This window comes from Oncorhynchus masou, chromosome 30 (assembly GCF_036934945.1).
Source record: "Oncorhynchus masou masou isolate Uvic2021 chromosome 30, UVic_Omas_1.1, whole genome shotgun sequence".
Lineage (NCBI taxonomy): Eukaryota > Metazoa > Chordata > Actinopteri > Salmoniformes > Salmonidae > Oncorhynchus > Oncorhynchus masou.
In genome coordinates, this window is record NC_088241.1 from 4,594,664 (window position 1) to 4,613,488 (window position 18,825).

General features: G+C 44.0%; 2 protein-coding genes across 4 annotated transcripts in view; one reads left to right on the forward strand and one right to left on the reverse strand.

Annotated features, from left to right (window-relative positions):
- The window catches only part of LOC135521854 (protein tweety homolog 1-like), a 38,884-nt gene extending 24,799 nt beyond the window's left edge, over nt 1-14,085 (forward strand). Inside the window, exons 9-16 of one of the 3 annotated variants that reach the window (XM_064947625.1) lie at nt 1,165-1,240; nt 1,382-1,437; nt 1,741-1,833; nt 1,952-2,044; nt 2,138-2,277; nt 7,040-7,207; nt 11,880-11,958; nt 12,901-14,085. In XM_064947625.1, coding sequence (XP_064803697.1) covers nt 1,165-1,240; nt 1,382-1,437; nt 1,741-1,833; nt 1,952-2,044; nt 2,138-2,277; nt 7,040-7,207; nt 11,880-11,958; nt 12,901-12,984 — 789 coding nt within the window. In that variant the 3' untranslated portion in view covers nt 12,985-14,085. Of the gene's footprint in view, nt 1-1,164; nt 1,241-1,381; nt 1,438-1,740; nt 1,834-1,951; nt 2,045-2,137; nt 2,278-7,039; nt 7,208-11,879; nt 11,959-12,895 lie in introns of all 3 variants that reach the window. The other 2 variants (XM_064947627.1, XM_064947626.1) reach the window with 2 other exon arrangements.
- A 70-nt stretch (nt 14,086-14,155) lies between these two features.
- Nucleotides 14,156-16,682, reverse strand: LOC135521855 (josephin-2-like). The gene is made up of 5 exons (XM_064947628.1): nt 16,459-16,682; nt 16,102-16,230; nt 15,729-15,854; nt 15,266-15,460; nt 14,156-14,868 (listed from the first exon to the last, which is right to left on the reverse strand). Exons 2-5 carry the CDS (start codon nt 16,221-16,223, stop codon nt 14,757-14,759), a joined length of 555 nt encoding a protein of 184 aa, XP_064803700.1. The 5' UTR covers nt 16,224-16,230; nt 16,459-16,682; the 3' UTR covers nt 14,156-14,756.
- Nucleotides 16,683-18,825: the final 2,143 nt, after the last annotated feature.

Consider the following 18,825-nt stretch of genomic DNA (forward strand, 5'->3'; position numbering starts at 1 on the left):
GAGATGGAAAGAGAAACCCAGAGCAGGTCTATACAGCATGGAGAGGGACAGTAGGTCTATACAGCATGGAGAGGGACAGTAGGTCTATACAGTATGGAGAGGGACAGTAGGTCTATACAGTATGGAGAGGGACAGTAGATCTATACAGTATGGAGAGGGACAGTAGGTCTATACAGTATGGAGAGGGACAGTAGATCTATACAACATGGAGAGGGACAGTAGGTCTATACAGCATGGAGAGGGACAGTAGATCTATGCAGCATGGAGAGGGACAGTAGGTCTATACAGTATGGAGAGGGACAGTAGATCTATGCAGCATGGATAGGGACAGTAGGTATATGCAGCATGGAGAGGGACAGTAGATCTATGCAGCATTGATAGGAACAGTAGGTACAGTGGGGCAACAAAAGTATTTAGTCAGCCACCAATTGTGCAAGTTCTCCCACTTAAAAAAACGAGAGAGGCCTGTAATTTTCATCATAGGTACACTTCAACTATGACAGACAAAATGAGAAAAAAATATCCAGAAAATCACATTTATGCAGCATGGATAGGAACCGTAGGTATATGCAGCATGGAGAGGGACAGTAGATCTATGCAGCATGGATAGGAACAGTAGGTATATGCAGCATGGAGAGGGACAGTAGATCTATGCAGCATGGATAGGAACAGTAGGTATATGCAGCATGGATAGGAACAGTAGGTATATGCAGCATGGAGAGGGACAGTAGATCTATGCAGCATGTGATTCACTCAGTAAATCAATAGAAGAGGGGCGGCAGTGTAGCCTAGTGGTTAGAGTGTTGGACTAGTAACCGGAAGGTTGCAAGTTCAAACCCCCGAGCTGACAAGGTACAAATCTGTCGTTCTGCCCCTGAACAGGCAGTTAACCCACTGTTCCCAGGCCGTCATTGAAAATAAGAATTTGTTCTTAACTGACTTGCCTAGTTAAATAAAGGTAAAAATAAAAACAGGCAGTGGGCCAAGTGCTGCAGTCAGATATCTGAGGAGAGACGTGTGTCATTCAGTCAGTGTTTCTCTGTTAACTTTTCCCTTGTGATCTCTCCCTCAATTTCTCTCCCCCTTTACCTCTCTCTCTTTCTCTGTCTTTCTTTCTATATCCCTCTACCTCTCTTCCCCCACTACCTCTCTCTGCATCTCCAGTCTGTCAGTGACTTCTGTACAGATCCTAACACCTTTGTGCTCAACTCCACCCACTTCAACTCTGGGACCAGCTCAGGTACAGTAGTGCATCACTGCACACTAACAAAGAGTCTCTGATCATTTCATTCATATAGCCATTCATTTTGATGCTGAAATGCCCTGACACACTTTATTCATTGCTGATTGGTGGTCTGCTGCTGTCCTCTGTCCTATCCAGAAGTGTTGGATTATTACCTGACCTGCAGCAGACGTATGAACAGCCCTTTCCAGCAGGTAGTAACTGTTCTCTGTAGATGCTGTGTCTCACGTAGTGGTGTTAGGGGATCAGGGTTTCAATAACACATGGACTCTTCTGAGTGCCCTGAAATTAGTGGGCTGGACCGATGTAAATATATGAGGGTTTGTATTATTTCTGGGCAGCTCTGTAATTCCAACCCTGGTGGCACTGATATAGGACAGTAAGTAAATAAAAAGTATTATCTGATAGGTACTGATCAGGATGTTTATAGATTATACAGTGTTAGCATGATGATGATGCTTAGCTAAGCAATAGCTTCAATGACCTGTTGTCTGCAGCTGCTGACCCAGTCACAGAGGGCCCTTTCCAGCATCCACACACACCTATCCAGCCTGGACCGGAATGCTCTCCCACAGGTCCCCAAGGCAGAGGTACGTCACACTGGGCCAGGGTGCGTCCCATGACACAAAATGGCTGCCAAATATATAAAGCACAGTGTCATGTTTATGAAACTGAGTGTGATATTATCCTTACCTATTGTCGTTGTAGAAGTCACTCAGGGAGGTTCAGCAGATTCTCAATGCCACAGAGGGCAACTTTCACCAGCTGGTGGCGCTACTCCACTGTCGAGGTCTCAACAAGGTAGGCCTGGTGTTTAACATGGGATGTAATGGTCTCTGGTATGTTCTTGCTGTTTTCTCAAGTCTTTTTGCTCTTTCTGTCTCTGTTTCTTAGGATTATATTGACTCTTTGAAAGGCCTGTGCTCTGACGGGATGGAGGGATTGCTCTACCTCTCCCTCTACTCTTTCCTTTCGGCTCTGGCCTTCACTGCCATCCTCTGTTCCCTGCCCGGCGCCTGGAGAAGCTTCCCCAGGTGTGTGTGTCTGTGTGTGTGTGTGTCTGTGTGTGTGTGTGTGTGTGTGTGTGTGTGTGTGTGTGTGTGTGTGTGTGTGTGTGTGTGTGAGCGAGAGATAGAGATATGTTATTGATGTCATAATGTTGTTGCTTAAGTTTTGTACATCATAGTTTAACATTTCCTCTGAACATGCTCAGCAGTAAGGTAAGGTTGTACTATATAGAGGTGCATCTCTAGGTGTGGGTTGACGTACTGAATGGATATGTAATTCACTACTGTACCACCAGGTCTGTCAGAGCTTCTGTCTGTGTGTCTGTCTGTAGTAAACAGCTTCCAACTGTGTCACAGCCAGAAACATGAAAGGAAAAACAGATTCAGGGATCAACAAGGGGATTCATTTTTTCTATTTGCGAATATCTATGTAAAATTAACAGGAGGTCTGTATTCCAGAGGACATTGCTGAATGCACCATCACAAACCCATTCATTTAACAGATAAAAACATATATACAGTGAGGGAAAAAAGTATTTGATCCCCTGCTGATTTTGTATGTTCGCCCACTGACAAAGAAAATATCAGTCTATAATTTTAATGGTAGGTTTATTTGAACAGTGAGAGACAGAATAACAACAAAAAAATCCAGAAAACGCATGTCAAAAATGTTAAAAATTGGTTTGCATTTTAATGAGGGAAATAAGTATTTGACCCCTCTGCAAAACATGACTTAGTACTTGGTGGCAAAACCCTTGTTGGCAATCACAGAGGTCAGATGTTTCTTGTAGTTGGCCACCAGGTTTGCACACATCTCAGGAGGGATTTTGTCCCACTCCTCTTTGCAGATCTTCTCCAAGTCATTAAGGTTTCGAGGCTGACGTTTGGCAACTCGAACCTTCAGCTCCTCTTAAGGTCTGGAGACTGGCGAGGCCACTCCAGGATCTTAATGTGCTTCTTCTTGAGCCACTCCTTTGTTGCCTTGGCTGCGTGTTTTGGGTCATTGTCATGCTGGAATACCTATCCACGACCCATTTTCAATGCCCTGGCTGAGGGAAGGAGGTTCTCACCCAAGATTTGATGGTACATGGCCCCGTCCATCGTCCCTTTGATGCGGTGAAGTTGTCCTGTCCTCTTAGCAGTAAAACACCCCCAAAGCATAATGTTTCCACCTCCATGTTTGACGGTGGGGATGGTGTTCTTGGGGTTATAGGCAGCATTCCTCCTCCTCCAAACACGGTGAGTTGAGTTGATGCCAAAGAGCTACGTTTTGGTCTCATCTGACCACAACACTTTCACCCAGTTGTCCTCTGAATCATTCAGATGTTCATTGGTAAACTTCAGACGGGCATGTATATGTGCTTTCTTGAGCAGGGGGACCTTGCGGGCGCTGCAGGATTCCAGTCCTTCACGGCGTAGTGTGTAACCAATTGTTTTCTTGGTGACTATGGTCCCAACTGCCTTGAGATCAATGACAAGATCCTCCGATGTAGTTCTGGGCTGATTCCTCACCGTTCTCATGATCATTGCAACTCCACGAGGTGAGATCTTGCATGGAGCACCAGGCCGAGGGAGATTGACAGTTCTTTTGTGTTTCTTCCATTTGCGAATAATCGCATCAACTGTTGTCATCTTCTCACCAAGCTGCTTGGCGATGGTCTTGTAGCCCATTCCAGCCTTGTGTAGGTCTACAATCTTGTCCCTGACATCCTTGGAGAGCTCTTTGGTCTTGGCCATGGTGGAGAGTTTGGAATCTGATTGATTGATTGCTTCTGTGGACAGGTGTCTTTTATACAGGTAACAAACTGAGATTAGGAGCACTCCCTTTAAGTGTGTGCTCCTAATCTCAGCTCGTTACCTGTGTAAAAGACACCTGGGAGCCAGAAATCTTTCTGATTGAGAGGGGGTCAAATACTTATTTCCCTCATTAAAATGCAAGTCAATTCATAACATTTTTGACATGTGTTTTTCTGGATTTTTTTGTTATTCTGTTTCTCGCTGTTTAAATAAACCTACCATTAAAATTATAGATGGATCATTTCTTTGTCAGTGGGTTAAACGTACAAATTCAGCAGGGGATCAAATACGTTTTCCCTCACTGTATACAGTACTGTGCAAAAGTTTTAGTCAGGTGTGAAAAAAGGCTGTAAAGTAAGAATGCTTTAAAAAATAGACATGTTAATAGTTAACAAAATGCAAATTGAGCGAACAGAAGAAAAATCTACATCAAATCAATATTTGGTGTGACCACCCTTTTTCTTCAAAACAGCATGAATTCTTCTAAGTACAATTGCAGACAGTTTCGCTTCTTGTGACGGCCGGCCGCCCAACAACCTGCCCGCTTGACCCTATCCCCTCCTCTCTTCTCCAGACCATTTCCGGAGACCTTCTCCCTTACCTCACCTCGCTCATCAACTCATCCCTGACCGCTGGCTACGTCCCTTCCGTCTTCAAGAGAGCGAGAGTTGCACCCCTTCTGAAAAAACCTACACTCGATCCCTCCGATGTCAACAACTACAGACCAGTATCCCTTCTTTCTTTTCTCTCCAAAACTCTTGAACGTGCCGTCCTTGGCCAGCTCTCCCGCTATCTCTCTCAGAATGACCTTCTTGATCCAAATCAGTCAGGTTTCAAGACTAGTCATTCAACTGAGACTGCTCTTCTCTGTATCACGGAGGCGCTCCGCACTGCTAAAGCTAACTCTCTCTCCTCTGCTCTCATCCTTCTAGACCTATCGGCTGCCTTCGACACTGTGAACCATCAGATCCTCCTCTCCACCCTCTCCGAGTTGGGCATCTCCGGTGCGGCCCACGCTTGGATTGCGTCCTACCTGACAGGTCGCTCCTACCAGGTGGCGTGGCGAGAATCTGTCTCCTCGCCACACGCTCTCACCACTGGTGTCCCCCAGGGCTCTGTTCTAGGCCCTCTCCTATTCTCGCTATACACCAAGTCACTTGGCTCCGTCATAACCTCACATGGTCTCTCCTATCATTGCTATGCAGACGACACACAATTGATCTTCTCCTTTCCCCCTTCTGATGACCAGGTGGCGAATCGCATCTCTGCATGTCTGGCAGACATATCAGTGTGGATGACGGATCACCACCTCAAGCTGAACCTCGGCAAGACGGAGCTGCTCTTCCTCCCGGGGAAGGACTGCCCGTTCCATGATCTCGCCATCACGGTTGACAACTCCATTGTGTCCTCCTCCCAGAGCGCTAAGAACCTTGGCGTGATCCTGGACAACACCCTGTCGTTCTCAACTAACATCAAGGCGGTGGCCCGTTCCTGTAGGTTCATGCTCTACAACATCCGCAGAGTACGACCCTGCCTCACACAGGAAGCGGCGCAGGTCCTAATCCAGGCACTTGTCATCTCCCGTCTGGATTACTGCAACTCGCTGTTGGCTGGGCTCCCTGCCTGTGCCATTAAACCCCTGCAACTCATCCAGAACGCCGCAGCCCGTCTGGTGTTCAACCTTCCCAGGTTCTCTCACGTCACCCCGCTCCTCCGCTCTCTCCACTGGCTTCCAGTTGAAGCTCGCATCCGCTACAAGACCATGGTGCTTGCCTACGGAGCTGTGAGGGGAACGGCACCGCAGTACCTCCAGGCTCTGATCAGGCCCTACACCCAAACAACAAGGGCACTGCGTTCATCCACCTCTGGCCTGCTCGCCTCCCTACCACTGAGGAAGTACAGTTCCCGCTCAGCCCAGTCAAAACTGTTCGCTGCTCTGGCCCCCCAATGGTGGAACAAACTCCCTCACGACGCCAGGACAGCGGAGTCAATCACCACCTTCCGGAGACACCTGAAACCCCACCTCTTCAAGGAATACCTAGGATAGGATAAAGCAATCCTTCTCACCCCCCCCTTAAATGATTTAGATGCACTATTGTAAAGTGGCTGTTCCACTGATGTCAGAAGGTGAATTCACCAATTTGTAAGTCGCTCTGGATAAGAGCGTCTGCTAAATGACTTAAATGTAATGTAATGTAAATGTTTTTGAAGGAACTCGGCAGGTATGTTTACCCAAACATCTTGGAGAACTAACCCCAGTTCTTCTGTGGATTTAGGCAGCCTCAGGTGCTTCTCTCTCTTCATGTAATCTCTGACAGACTCGATGATGTTGAGATCAGGGCTCTCTCACTTCCAGGACTCCTTGTTCTTCTTTACGCTGAAGATAGTTTCTTAATGTTTGGGGTCGTTGTCATGCTGCAGATAAAATGTGGGGCCAAACAGATGCTTCCCAGATGGTATTGCATGATGGATAAGTATCTGCCTGTACTTCTCAGAAATGAATTGATCATCATTACCACCTGTTTGGTATAATTGTTTAATCATACACCTGACTATATACCTACAAAATCCCTGACTTTGTGCAGGTGTACCTACAAGAATTGGTGCTGTTTTGAAGGCAAAGGGTGGTCGCACCAAATATGGATTGGTTTAGATTTTTCTTCTGTTCACTCATTTTGCATTTGGTTTATTGATAATGATAATCTTTTAACACGTCTATTTTTGAAAGCATTCTTACTTTACAGCATTTTCTCACATTTTCTCACATGCTTAAACATTTACACAGTACTGTGTATTATTATTTTACAACAATTTTTTGTTGTTTTCTTGTACAGTAGGGTAAAAGTACACAGATGTTGTGGCTGTCTTCCACACATGTACAGTGTGTTCCGTATCTGTTCCATAGGATTTAAAGGTTCATACAAAGTGTTACTAAAAACCCTAGTTGTTGTTCTCATGAGTTCTCCTCTCCTCTCTCTCCGACGGGTGACAGTGATTCCGAGGAGTATGAAGATTCGGACAGCGAGAGCGAGGACCCCTTCACTTCCCATCAGGCACGTAGACAGCCGGCCGTGGGGTCTCAGCGAGGGGCCTTGCCCCCCTTCTATAATTACCAGGGGGCCGGGTGGACTCCTCCATTTTCTAGCGCGCCACCCCTCCCGTGAGTAACACAGACACACAGACACACAGACAGACAGACAGAGTTGCCTCAGAGAGACCCCCAGGGAATAAGATCACGTTGCCCCCAGTCACTGATCTAAGGTCAGTTTTATTTTTTTTTACTATAGTGGCTGAGGATGGAGACTTGGGGAGGGTAAGCTGATCTTAGATCTGTGCCTTGGTGTAACTTCAACTCGAAGCTCCCACCTGAAGCCAACAAGATCAGGACACTCATATAGGCCCAGTATAGAGTAGTGGAGCATGCATGAACACACACAGACCTACTGACTAAGTCTGTTATGTTAACGAGCATAAGTGAAGGATAGGTACAAAACAGAGACACAGAGGTTTAAGATGCACAGCTTGAAAAGACACACATATTTACTTCACCACACCCTGTAATGTTAGCATACATGAACACATGGCAAACATTTGACATTATGAATACATTGGATATAGTTCTACCTCACACCCACCCATACATGTACAGTGATGGAGTAGTCAGAACCACTCTGCCTCCATATAGACACATATGGATCACTTTGTCAGGGGAAGCAAACACACGCAACGCAGACAGACTCACAGACAGATCTGCTGTGGACTGCAGGGTAGGCTGAGAAACAGACACACAGACAGGTCTACTGTGGACTGCAGGGTAGGCAGAGAAACAGACACACAGACAGGTCTACTGTGGACTGCAGGGTAGGCAGAGAAACAGACACACAGACAGGTCTACTGTGGACTGCAGGGTAGGCAGAGAAACAGACACACAGACAGGTCTACTGTGGACTGCAGGGTAGGCAGAGAAACAGACAAACAGACAGGGCTACTGTGGACTGCAGGGTAGGCAGAGAAACAGACACACAGACAGGTCTACTGTGGACTGCAGGGTAGGCAGAGAAACAGACACACAGACAGGTCTACTGTGGACTGCAGGGTAGGCAGAGAAACAGACACACAGACAGATCTACTGTGGACTGCAGGGTAGGCAGAGAAACAGACACACAGACAGGTCTACTGTGGACTGCAGGGTAGGCAGAGAAACAGACACACAGGCAGGTCTACTGTGGACTGCAGGGTAGGCAGAGAAACAGGCACACAGACAGATCTACTGTGGACTGCAGGGTAGGCAGAGAAACAGACACACAGACAGGTCTACTGTGGACTGCAGGGTAGGCAGAGAAACAGACACACAGACAGGTCTACTGTGGACTGAAGGGTAGGCAGAGAAACAGACACAACTCCAGAAGTCTGTCTTTCTGTGTGTCTGTCTATCGGTCTGTCGCGCCTTCCAAGACAGACACAGACCGGTCCGATCGATCACTCACAGATCTTGAGTGTGTTTCAAATGACAGACTATTCACCATATAGTGCACTACTTTGGGCCAAGTGTCCGAAAGTATTGCACTATATGGGGAATAGGGTGTCATTTGAGACACAGACCCTTAATACTGCGGAGATATGAGGCTCAGGTTGACCTAGGTAAACCCCATCACTCCCACCCACCATCCACACTGTGGTGTCCAAGTCTCACGTTATCAAGTCTCTCAAATTACTCTCACCTCTCTCTCTTTCTGTCTCTGTCCTTTATTATTTTGTCATCACTCTCTCACTCTCTCTCTGTCTTTCACTCCCTCTCACTGTCTCTTCCTCTCTTTCACTCCCTCTCACTGTCACTTCCTCTCTCTCACTCTCTCTCACTGTCACTTCCTCTCTCTCACTCACTCTCGGTCTTTCACTCCCTCTCACTGTCACTTCCTCTCTTTCACTCCCTCTCACTCTCTCTCTTTCACTCCCTCTCACTGTCACTTCCTCTCTTTCCCTTGCTCTCACTGTCACTTCCTCTCTTTCACTCCCTCTCACTCTCTCTCTGTCTTTCACTCTCTCTCACTGTCACTTCCTCTCTCTCACTCCCTCTCACTGTCACTTCCTCTCTCTCACTCCCTCTCACTCTCTCTCTGTCTTTCACTCTCTCTCACTGTCACTTCCTCTTTCACTCCCTCTCACTGTCACTTCCTCTCTCTCTCTGTCTTTCACTCCCTCTCACTCTCTCTGTCTTTCACTCCCTCTCACTTCCTCTCTCTCACTCTCTCACTGTCACTTCCTCTCTTTCACTCCCTCTCACTGTCTCTTCCTCTCTCTCACTCCCTCTCACTCTCTCTCTTTCACTCTCTCTCACTGTCATTTCCTCTCTTTCACTCCCTCTCAAAGTCACTTCCTCTCTCTCACTCTCTCTCTGTCTTTCACTCCCTCTCACTGTCACTTCCTCTCTTTCACTCCCTCTCACTGTCACTTCCTCTCTTTCACTCTCTTTCTATACTTTGCCAGTCCAGTTAATGCCCTAAGAAGTGTACTTTCCTACCTCATGTCTTAGCATGTAGAACATAACTAAATGCCAAGTCCAGTTAATGCCCTAAGAAGTGTACTTTCCTACCTCATGTCTTAGCATGTAGAACATAACTAAATGCTAAGTCCAGTTAATGCCCTAAGAAGTGTACTTTCCTACCTTATGTCTTAGCATGTAGAACATAACTAAATGCCAAGTCCAGTTAATGCCCTAAGAAGTGTACTTTCCTACCTTATGTCTTAGCATGTAGAACATAACTAAATGCCAAGTCCAGTTAATGCCCTAAGAAGTGTACTTTCTTACCTTATGTCTTAGCATGTAGAACATAACTAAATGCCAAGTCCAGTTAATGCCCTAAGAAGTGTACTTTCCTACCTTATGTCTTAGCATGTAGAACATAACTAAATGCCAAGTCCAGTTAATGCCCTAAGAAGTGTACTTTCCTACCTCATGTCTTAGCATGTAGAACATAACTAAATTCCAAGTCCAGTTAATGCCCTAAGAAGTGTACTTTCCTACCTCATGTCTTAGCATGTAGAACATAACTAAATGCTAAGTCCAGTTAATGCCCTAAGAAGTGTACTTTCCTACCTTATGTCTTAGCATGTAGAACATAACTAAATGCCAAGTCCAGTTAATGCCCTAAGAAGTGTACTTTCCTACCTTATGTCTTAGCATGTAGAACATAACTAAATGCCAAGTCCAGTTAATGCCCTAAGAAGTGTACTTTCTTACCTTATGTCTTAGCATGTAGAACATAACTAAATGCCAAGTCCAGTTAATGCCCTAAGAAGTGTACTTTCCTACCTTATGTCTTAGCATGTAGAACATAACTAAATGCCAAGTCCAGTTAATGCCCTAAGAAGTGTACTTTCCTACCTTATGTCTTAGCATGTAGAACATAACTAAATGCCAAGTCCAGTTAATGCCCTAAGAAGTGTACTTTCCTACCTCATGTCTTAGCATGTAGAACATAACTAAATTCCAAGTCCAGTTAATGCCCTAAGAAGTGTACTTTCCTACCTCATGTCTTAGCATGTAGAACATAACTAAATGCTAAGTCCAGTTAATGCCCTAAGAAGTGTACTTTCCTACCTTATGTCTTAGCATGTAGAACATAACTAAATGCCAAGTCCAGTTAATGCCCTAAGAAGTGTACTTTCCTACCTTATGTCTTAGCATGTAGAACATAACTAAATGCCAAGTCCAGTTAATGCCCTAAGAAGTGTACTTTCTTACCTTATGTCTTAGCATGTAGAACATAACTAAATGCCAAGTCCAGTTAATGCCCTAAGAAGTGTACTTTCCTACCTTATGTCTTAGCATGTAGAACATAACTAAATGCCAAGTCCAGTTAATGCCCTAAGAAGTGTACTTTCCTACCTTATGTCTTAGCATGTAGAACATAACTAAATGCCAAGTCCAGTTAATGCCCTAAGAAGTGTACTTTCCTACCTTATGTCTTAGCATGTAGAACATAACTAAATGCCAAGTCCAGTTAATGCCCTAAGAAGTGTACTTTCCTACCTTATGTCTTAGCATGTAGAACATAACTAAATGCCAAGTCCAGTTAATGCCCTAAGAAGTGTACTTTCCTACCTCATGTCTTAGCATGCAGAACATAACTAAATGCCAAGTCCAGTTGGTGTATTCAGGCGCTGTAAACACTGTGATCGTCAGTGGCCCTAGCCTAGATCTAATAGTAACAGTATCATGACCAAACTGCCCAGAGTAAAGTAACTCAGATTCCAGGTACCCAATAAACAATAAGAATGCAGTGGACTCCTGATAAATGCTCTGCTTTCGGGCCGACTAGAAAGCACACACTAAAGTGGAGCATGTGGATATCCAGAGCAATTAAAAATGAATGTATTTTGAATTGGGACTGGTGAAGTCTGACGTTTTAAGTTGCCATGCACGTACACGTTGTACACAAATGTGCATTTCATCATTGTACATGAGTTTGCATTTCCCAAAGTGGACTTATCAGGGGTGGACTGTGTGTATAATATCTGTGCCCCCATGCTGAAACCTCCAGCTATCCCACTGCCTACGTAGAGGAAGTGCCCTAATAACACTAATACCACCAGTTATAAGGAGGTCCGTTTCTACATCACCATTTCGCTAATCGCTCTTCCTCCCTTTCTCTTCTTACCCCACCTCGGTTCCCTCCTTTGATCCACCTCCCTCTTTTTGTTTTTCTCAATGTGTCTTGTCCCTTTTTCCCCTCTCTCTCTCTCACTCATTCTCCACTCCTGCTCCTCTTCCTCCTCTTCTGCCTTCCTGCTTTTCCTTTCGTTTCCTCTCTCTTTCTGTCTCTACACAGGACTCCAAACGTTTCCTCCAATGGCAACCCTGGCTATGAGAGCCTACCCCTGACTGACAGGCAGTCCCCACCCCCCTCTGTGAGTTCCTTTGTATTCGTGACATCCTAATCTGTGCCATTTGTCATCACTAGGCGTGTAAACCGTCACTCGAGATGTTATTTGCCTGTACGTTTGTCATTAGTCGATAATAAACATTCTGGATCTAACTAACTGGTGATGGTAGTGGTGATGGTGGTCATGGTGGTGGTAGTGGGGATGGTAGTGATGGTAGTGGTGGTGATGGGGATGGTGGTGATGGTAGTGGTGATGATGGTTGTGATGGTAGTGGTGATGATGGTGGTGGTGTGGCTCCAACCTCACAGGGCCCTGTCGGCCAGGAGTGTAGGCAAGGGTGGGCCTGGGTAGCGTTGGCCCATCCAAATTTCTGCAGGCCCATCTACCAACTAAATTCTGTCTACACACCTGCTGTAAACTGGCATTGTTTTGTTTATTCAACTAACCTAAAGTATGTGTACTATCGCTTGAATGGGAAAGCTCACTTTCTGCCCCTAACAACTAACTCCGTCGGTTGTCACCTCTCTGACTTTGGACATGCTAGAAAGGATGTAAATACAGAGTGAGACCTAACCCTAACCCTTACCCTACCTTTGTCCTTTCTAGCATTCCCATCCCAGTCCTTACTTTTACAACAGTCCCTGGTGCTTGTGGTAGAAGTTGCCTCCATCCACCTCTGATCTGGGATCAGATTACCTGACACCCATTCCTAACCTTAACCATTTGGAGGTAAAGACCCTGGATCAGTGGTTGTGGATAACTTCTACCTCCTCTACCCCTGTTGTTAGGGGAATAATGTGACCATGTGAGTGCTCATCTTCCTACATGAGATGATTTTGAAACAAATTTGAATAATGGAGATGTCTTGTTGTTTTCTTGTCTCCCTTCTCTCTGCACACCCTCCTCTGTGGATCTTCAATGGCGGCTCCCCAATATCGAATCAAAACGCTGTTTCTGAAAGTACAGTACTCTCCCAGCATGCTGACTGGTTACGGGGGTAGTCAAACACACCCCAACTCCGCCCATTCAAGGAACCTGTATTCACGCTAATTTTTTTTTATGTTTAAAAAAGTATATAATTTTTTTCCGTTTTCTTATGAATGGACACTTTATTGAGATGAAGAAAAAATAACTCATCACCAAAAATCGAGCTTTAGATGTAAATTAAAGGTGCGTAACGTCAGTACCAACAAGGTTGAATGGCCTGCTGTAGAATGAATTGAATGGCCTGCTGTTAGCTAATGTCAAATAGATACAGTAGGTAGCATGATTATCAAGAGGTCTGAACCAGGTTCACTCGGTCAAAGTCACCCCTTACAATTCCCCTTGTCTGTCCAGTGTCAACAGTTGCGCGGCGAGCCAAAATGGTATTGACGTTACAACATTGTAGTTCTATATTTTTTAAATGTAGCATCAGTTTATTTTCACGTTTTATATCTATATCTTGTTGTAGAGAAACACTGACACATAGAAACAAGACACATTTTTGAGTGAATGAATATGCAGTCTCCTCACTTGGTATTCAACGTGCATTTTTTATTTGATTTACTTTTTATAAGTGAAAATTCTGTATCTCCTTTGTATTACCTTCTGATACTATACATTTCACTGTTGATGACATTATCTAAATCAGGGATGGGCAACTCCTGTCCTTGGGGCCGAAGTGGTGAATAAACTAATTGCATTCTAAACTGAAGATCATGATTAGGCGATTATTGGAGTCCGGTGCAGAAGGGCTGGAGTTGCCCATCCCCTCATGAAACTTTGCTCTTAAAAAGAACATTCAAGAGAGGGCTATAGTACCACCTCTTTGTAGGCTGAATTGAGAACTACAACTCCCATCCAACCAAGAGACCGTTAGAACTACAAATCCAATGCAATGACAGCAGGCACATAGCAATAAAACTCCTGCCACTGGTGCAGCAGTAGCCCTACCGTAAATAGCAATAATAACTATATAGCAGTGGGTTTCTGGGGTCTCTATAGGATGTTATGTACATATGTGATGTCAGATTTCATTGAACACCCTCCTTGCCTACTGACCTTGTTAACCCTTGAATTGCGTTTGTATGGTATAATCAATGCTCCTTTTGAATGGCATCCTTTTTCACTCCAGAGTCTAATATAAATAAAATAATAACAATTAATAAAGTTGCCTTGTTTAAGTCACTCAACTGTGAATGAACTGTGCTGCTGAACCTCTGAAAGACGAGACACATCGTTACATATAAATAACATTTTCTTTATCCTCTGAGTGTGTGTGTAGTTTGAGCGCGTGTAACAGAAAGACAGTGCACTTGGATATGCATAGTTAGATGTAGATGCAGACAGAACACAAACATAGAAGCATTATTTTCACACAGTCAGTTGTCAACATGACATCCAGTGCCGCCTCTGTACCTCCTCAGTGCATAGAATAACAAAGACAAACTAGTTCTAACTGATCTACCTCGACAGTGCAGTGCATAGAATAACAAAGACAAACTAGTTCTAACTGATCTACCTCAACAGGGCATAGGAAGAAGGAAGAGAGAGAAGGAACAATATATAGATGCAGCTGTAGTGTAGAAATCCAAACAACAGTCAGTAAACTGTTACAAACAAGTCATTTGGGACAGAAATCCCTCGTCATCTTAAATTCTCTTTGGAACTTTGTGTGTCTAAGAGAGCCCACACTCCTCAGCAACCGGTAATGCATTTCCTGAAATATGTACTTTTTGTTAAGCGCCTCTTGTTTTCTAAAATGTTATTTGTTTTTCCAGAGTAGAGCAGGAGTTTGAGTCCCATGCTGAATGAATGAAGGAATGCCCAGGCCAGAGGAATCACTTCCTGAGGTCATCAGAGTTCAGCCAGGTTCCATACTCCTCCACGTCCCTCCTCACAACCAGGAGCATCTCTGCCACGTCCGGAGACAGAACTTCACTGAGAAATGTACTGAGAGAGAGAGAAGAGGAGTGTGGTGAATGAGAGAGTACAAATGGGAGAGTGAGAGAGACTGGTTTACAAGAGTGCAAAGTACAAACTGTAACAAGCAGACACTGTGGTAAGCCCCATGTGACCACTCCTCTAACAGGATGAGATCAAACTCTGACTAGTAATCTACCACAGTCAAATTGTGGGCTGCGTTCAAGAGTTCTTGACAGGGTAACTATGTAAATAAAAATTACAGAGGGACATTTCTGTTTGCAAACAATTAGCATGACAAGTTTAGCATTTGCATATTTTTGCATTTATCACTATTTATCACAGCTGTAAAGTTTGAGATACTGTGTCTTTGATTAGGAGTTGTACAATACATGTCTGCATAGTCGTCATCCCTCCCTTCACTCACCGGAGATCTGCTTCGTTCCCGACGCAGACAGGACTCTTTAGTTTGGAGTCGAGGTTGTAGTAGTGTCCATTAACCTGACGCACTGCAAGCCAGTGCCGCCGCTTGACGGGGAGGGACACAATTCCAAGAGAGACACGTGACGGAATGTTCAGGATGAACCCCTGGACCTTGTCAACACAGAGACTATGTATTGTTCTGAGGGAGAAATAGGAAAAGGGAAGTAGATTTTGGTTTAAAATCAACAGAGTCACTGTGGTGGCGAAGGGGAGGAACAGTGATGAACAGTAGGAGTAGACAGAATCTGTGGCGAAGTTTCCTTATCAGAATATTTTCTTTGGTCAATAACACTAACTCTTCATGACCTGTAGCGGTACTTGGTTGGATTTGAATTTATTACACAGGTGTATTTCATTGCCAATCATCTCTTCCAAATCTGTCTGGCCCTGAGGTATTGAAGACTGACCTGCGTTTGTCCCACCATACTGCAGCCAACTCTCTGCTCTGTAGGGCAGCCATGATGACGTTGACGTCATAGTTGCCTGTGCCCAGCATGGAGCGGTGAGGGTTCACCACACACTGTGGAGCGAGCCTGGGGAGGAAGGGGAAAGAGGGGAACATGGTAAAAACAGATTCACATGCTCTTGGAACTCATGGAGAAAGTGTGTGGTGGGTGCTCTTTGGATCACAGGCTTATAGCAGTACTTGATGATTTACATGCAGAGATTGCATATTGAATAGTCTGTGTGTTATCATTGACACAAAGAACCCTGTTTAGCCAAAACAACGCCCCCTAAAGATGACATTACACACACATCGCCTGACCTAAGTGACCTCACCGCTTGCAGATGTCATCTGCCGTCTCCTTGGTGAACACTTGTTCTTGCAGAACGTTGTTCAGAGCATGAATGGCGCACAACTCCAGTCGCTGCTTCTCATGGAATACCTCTCCTTCGCTCATAATAACCCTGTTGATAGACAAAATACAAACATGTTGACTGCAGCTGTTCAATACATTGTTGAATATATGAACTTTCAACAAAACAGTGAAAAGGGAATGAATGAAACACTTTCCAAGGGAACAAAACAATAGCTATCTCCTCTGTAATACTCCAGAAAAAAACACGTGCATTCGAAGCCCAATAGAATGCTTAATTTCATTCAATTATTAGCTAACTAACTAGATCAGTCTTTACCGTATTGGAAGTTGCCCGCAGTGTAATGGTCACATAAAGCGGTGTATCAAAGTCAGTAATAGCTCTTTCGGTGCTTATTCCACGACAAACAAAATAATAAAATGTATCTCGCGTACACGTAAATCTATTATACATAAACGATTTTACGCTCACAAGATCATGCAAGTGAACTCTCTAGTAAGAATGGGGAAAAACCGGAAGCCTGATTGTTGTTGTTCAACTGTCACGCCCCGTAAATTGGAGCGAGCGTTGTTTTTGTCTTCGCTGAATTTCTCTTCAACGCACATCAGGCTATCCAATCAGTGATTAGTGCGCGCTGAAAGCCAGGAACTATGCGTGGTGCCAGCAAAGATGGCGCGCCTGGAAAAGCCCATAGATTTAGATAGACATCACATGATTGTATATGTACTACAGTATTATGGCGTTTGTGAGAGCAGGGGCAGCGCAATTGAGGTCATCTCTATTTTGAAGTAATCCATTTTCTATGATTTGGTAAACAAAATGAATATGTGCATACCACGGAGATATAATAAGAATTGAAGACCACATCCAATATGTTCTCCCGTTGTTTTCAAGATAATCTACTCACTTTCGCATATGTTGATTAATTTCATGGACCGTCTATATCTGAGATGCAACCGCACAAGGAGCAGCGCAAGCAGTGATCACGTCATCACATCGTCCAAAAACAGAGCAGACATTTGATGAATATAAAATGTTAATATCTTCGGTTGTGAGTGATGGATTTCAAAGATGATGGTACATTAAAAAAACGAAAAAACACATGTTTTATATCTTTGTATTATCTTTTACTAGATCAAATACGTTATGTTGTCCTACATTAATTTCACATTTCAACAAACTTCAGTGTTTCTTTTCAAATGGTATCAAGAATCTGCATATCCTTGCTTCAGGTCCTGAGCTACAGGCAGTTAGATTTGGGTATGTCATTTTAGGCGAAAATGGAAAAAAATGGTCCTGTCCTTAAGATTAAACTGCTGTACAGAAGCAAAACTGTGGGAGCAGTAAAAACCATTCTTCTCGACCGGAACCCTGCCCTCTTGGTGCATACTGCCACCTGGAGTGCATTGTTTGAACAGGTATAAAGCTTGCCAATGTACTGCCACCTGCAGTTATGGAATGTTTGTTCACAAGTATAATGCATTGGCTTATCCCTCCTGGTGACCTGGTTGGAATTATGTGATCCTTCCTTAACCCATAGGAAGTCCCACCCAGTGACTACTTAAAAATGGTGAAAGTGCTCAATGGCGCTGCCCATTCTAAATTTAACATTTGGGCACTAGAGTCCTCTATCTATCTCTATGGGAAAAGCCACAAACATCATCTCCAAATGAGCATTACTAGTTAGTGCCTTAGAAAAATTACTGTTTAACTGTTTAATGTAAATAAAAATGATTGAATTACTTTATTGTATTTTATTGTATTTTTACAACATCGCAATTAACAGCCATAAAAATCACATTTGACAAAAAAGTATGTGCACATGACACAAGCAATCATGTCATTAATCGAAAAACATTTTCTGATTGCAGAGGGCCACAAGGGAAATCCCTGTGCACTGTTTTCCTACAAATAATTTGAAGAAAACATCCAGAACCATAATCCCAAAATAGAAACACGCAGACAATGTAGTGATGAGGCGCACTCTAGTGGTCAATAGAAATACTGCAGGAAAAAGTCTCAGTGGGGGTTGGATGCCAAAACCTTCCCTTCCAAAATGATGGATACTAGGAATAATTTAAATGTAATGTTACTTGGAATGTACCTTTCCAAATCTCAGGTGTATCACTGTATCTTGAGGATGGCATTAATAATCACTTATCTACATTAATTTACTTTTAAATAACAGGGAAGTTTCTGTCTGGCACATAGTAGGCACTTTCCCACTCTGGCCTTTGTGACCATAGTTCTCAGGATGGTTGGTCAGGGCCAGGGGCTTTCAAATTCAATCTGAGCTGATGTCAGTAGACTGGGGTTGGCAGGCTGTGATGTTTTCTATTTTTTGTTTGTACAGAAGCAACACTTACATTAGATTTGCTGTGAGCTGTAAAAGTTTCCTCCATGCAAGTAATAAATGTGATAAGAGTCTTACAGGTACAGATATTTAACCCCTTATTATAATGTTGGATGCCAGTGCTTGATGGTTTGGTACTTTAACCTTAAGCAAATAAATGTTTTACCTCATGAAACAAGGGGTTACGTACCCAGGTTTTATTGTGCTGCTCACCAAAAGTCATGAAGAGTGAAATGGTGATTTGTGGAAGATCCTAAATAATTATGTGGACAGGTTTGAGAAATAGCTACATTTGTTGTAAGGCCTTGGAATGGATGGCGTTATTTACATTT

Bases quoted from the DNA above. Each gene is read 5' to 3' on its own strand.
- LOC135521855 (XM_064947628.1), bottom strand. From the start codon at position 16,223: ATGAGCGAAGGAGAGGTATTCCATGAGAAGCAGCGACTGGAGTTGTGC. The intron at 15,461-15,728 runs GTCAGTCTTCAA...TTTCTCCCTCAG, and splicing joins GTATGGTGGGACAAACGCAG to AACAATACATAGTCTCTGTG. The intron at 14,869-15,265 runs GTGAGTGAAGGG...TCTCTCTCTCAG, and splicing joins GGGAACGAAGCAGATCTCCG to TACATTTCTCAGTGAAGTTC.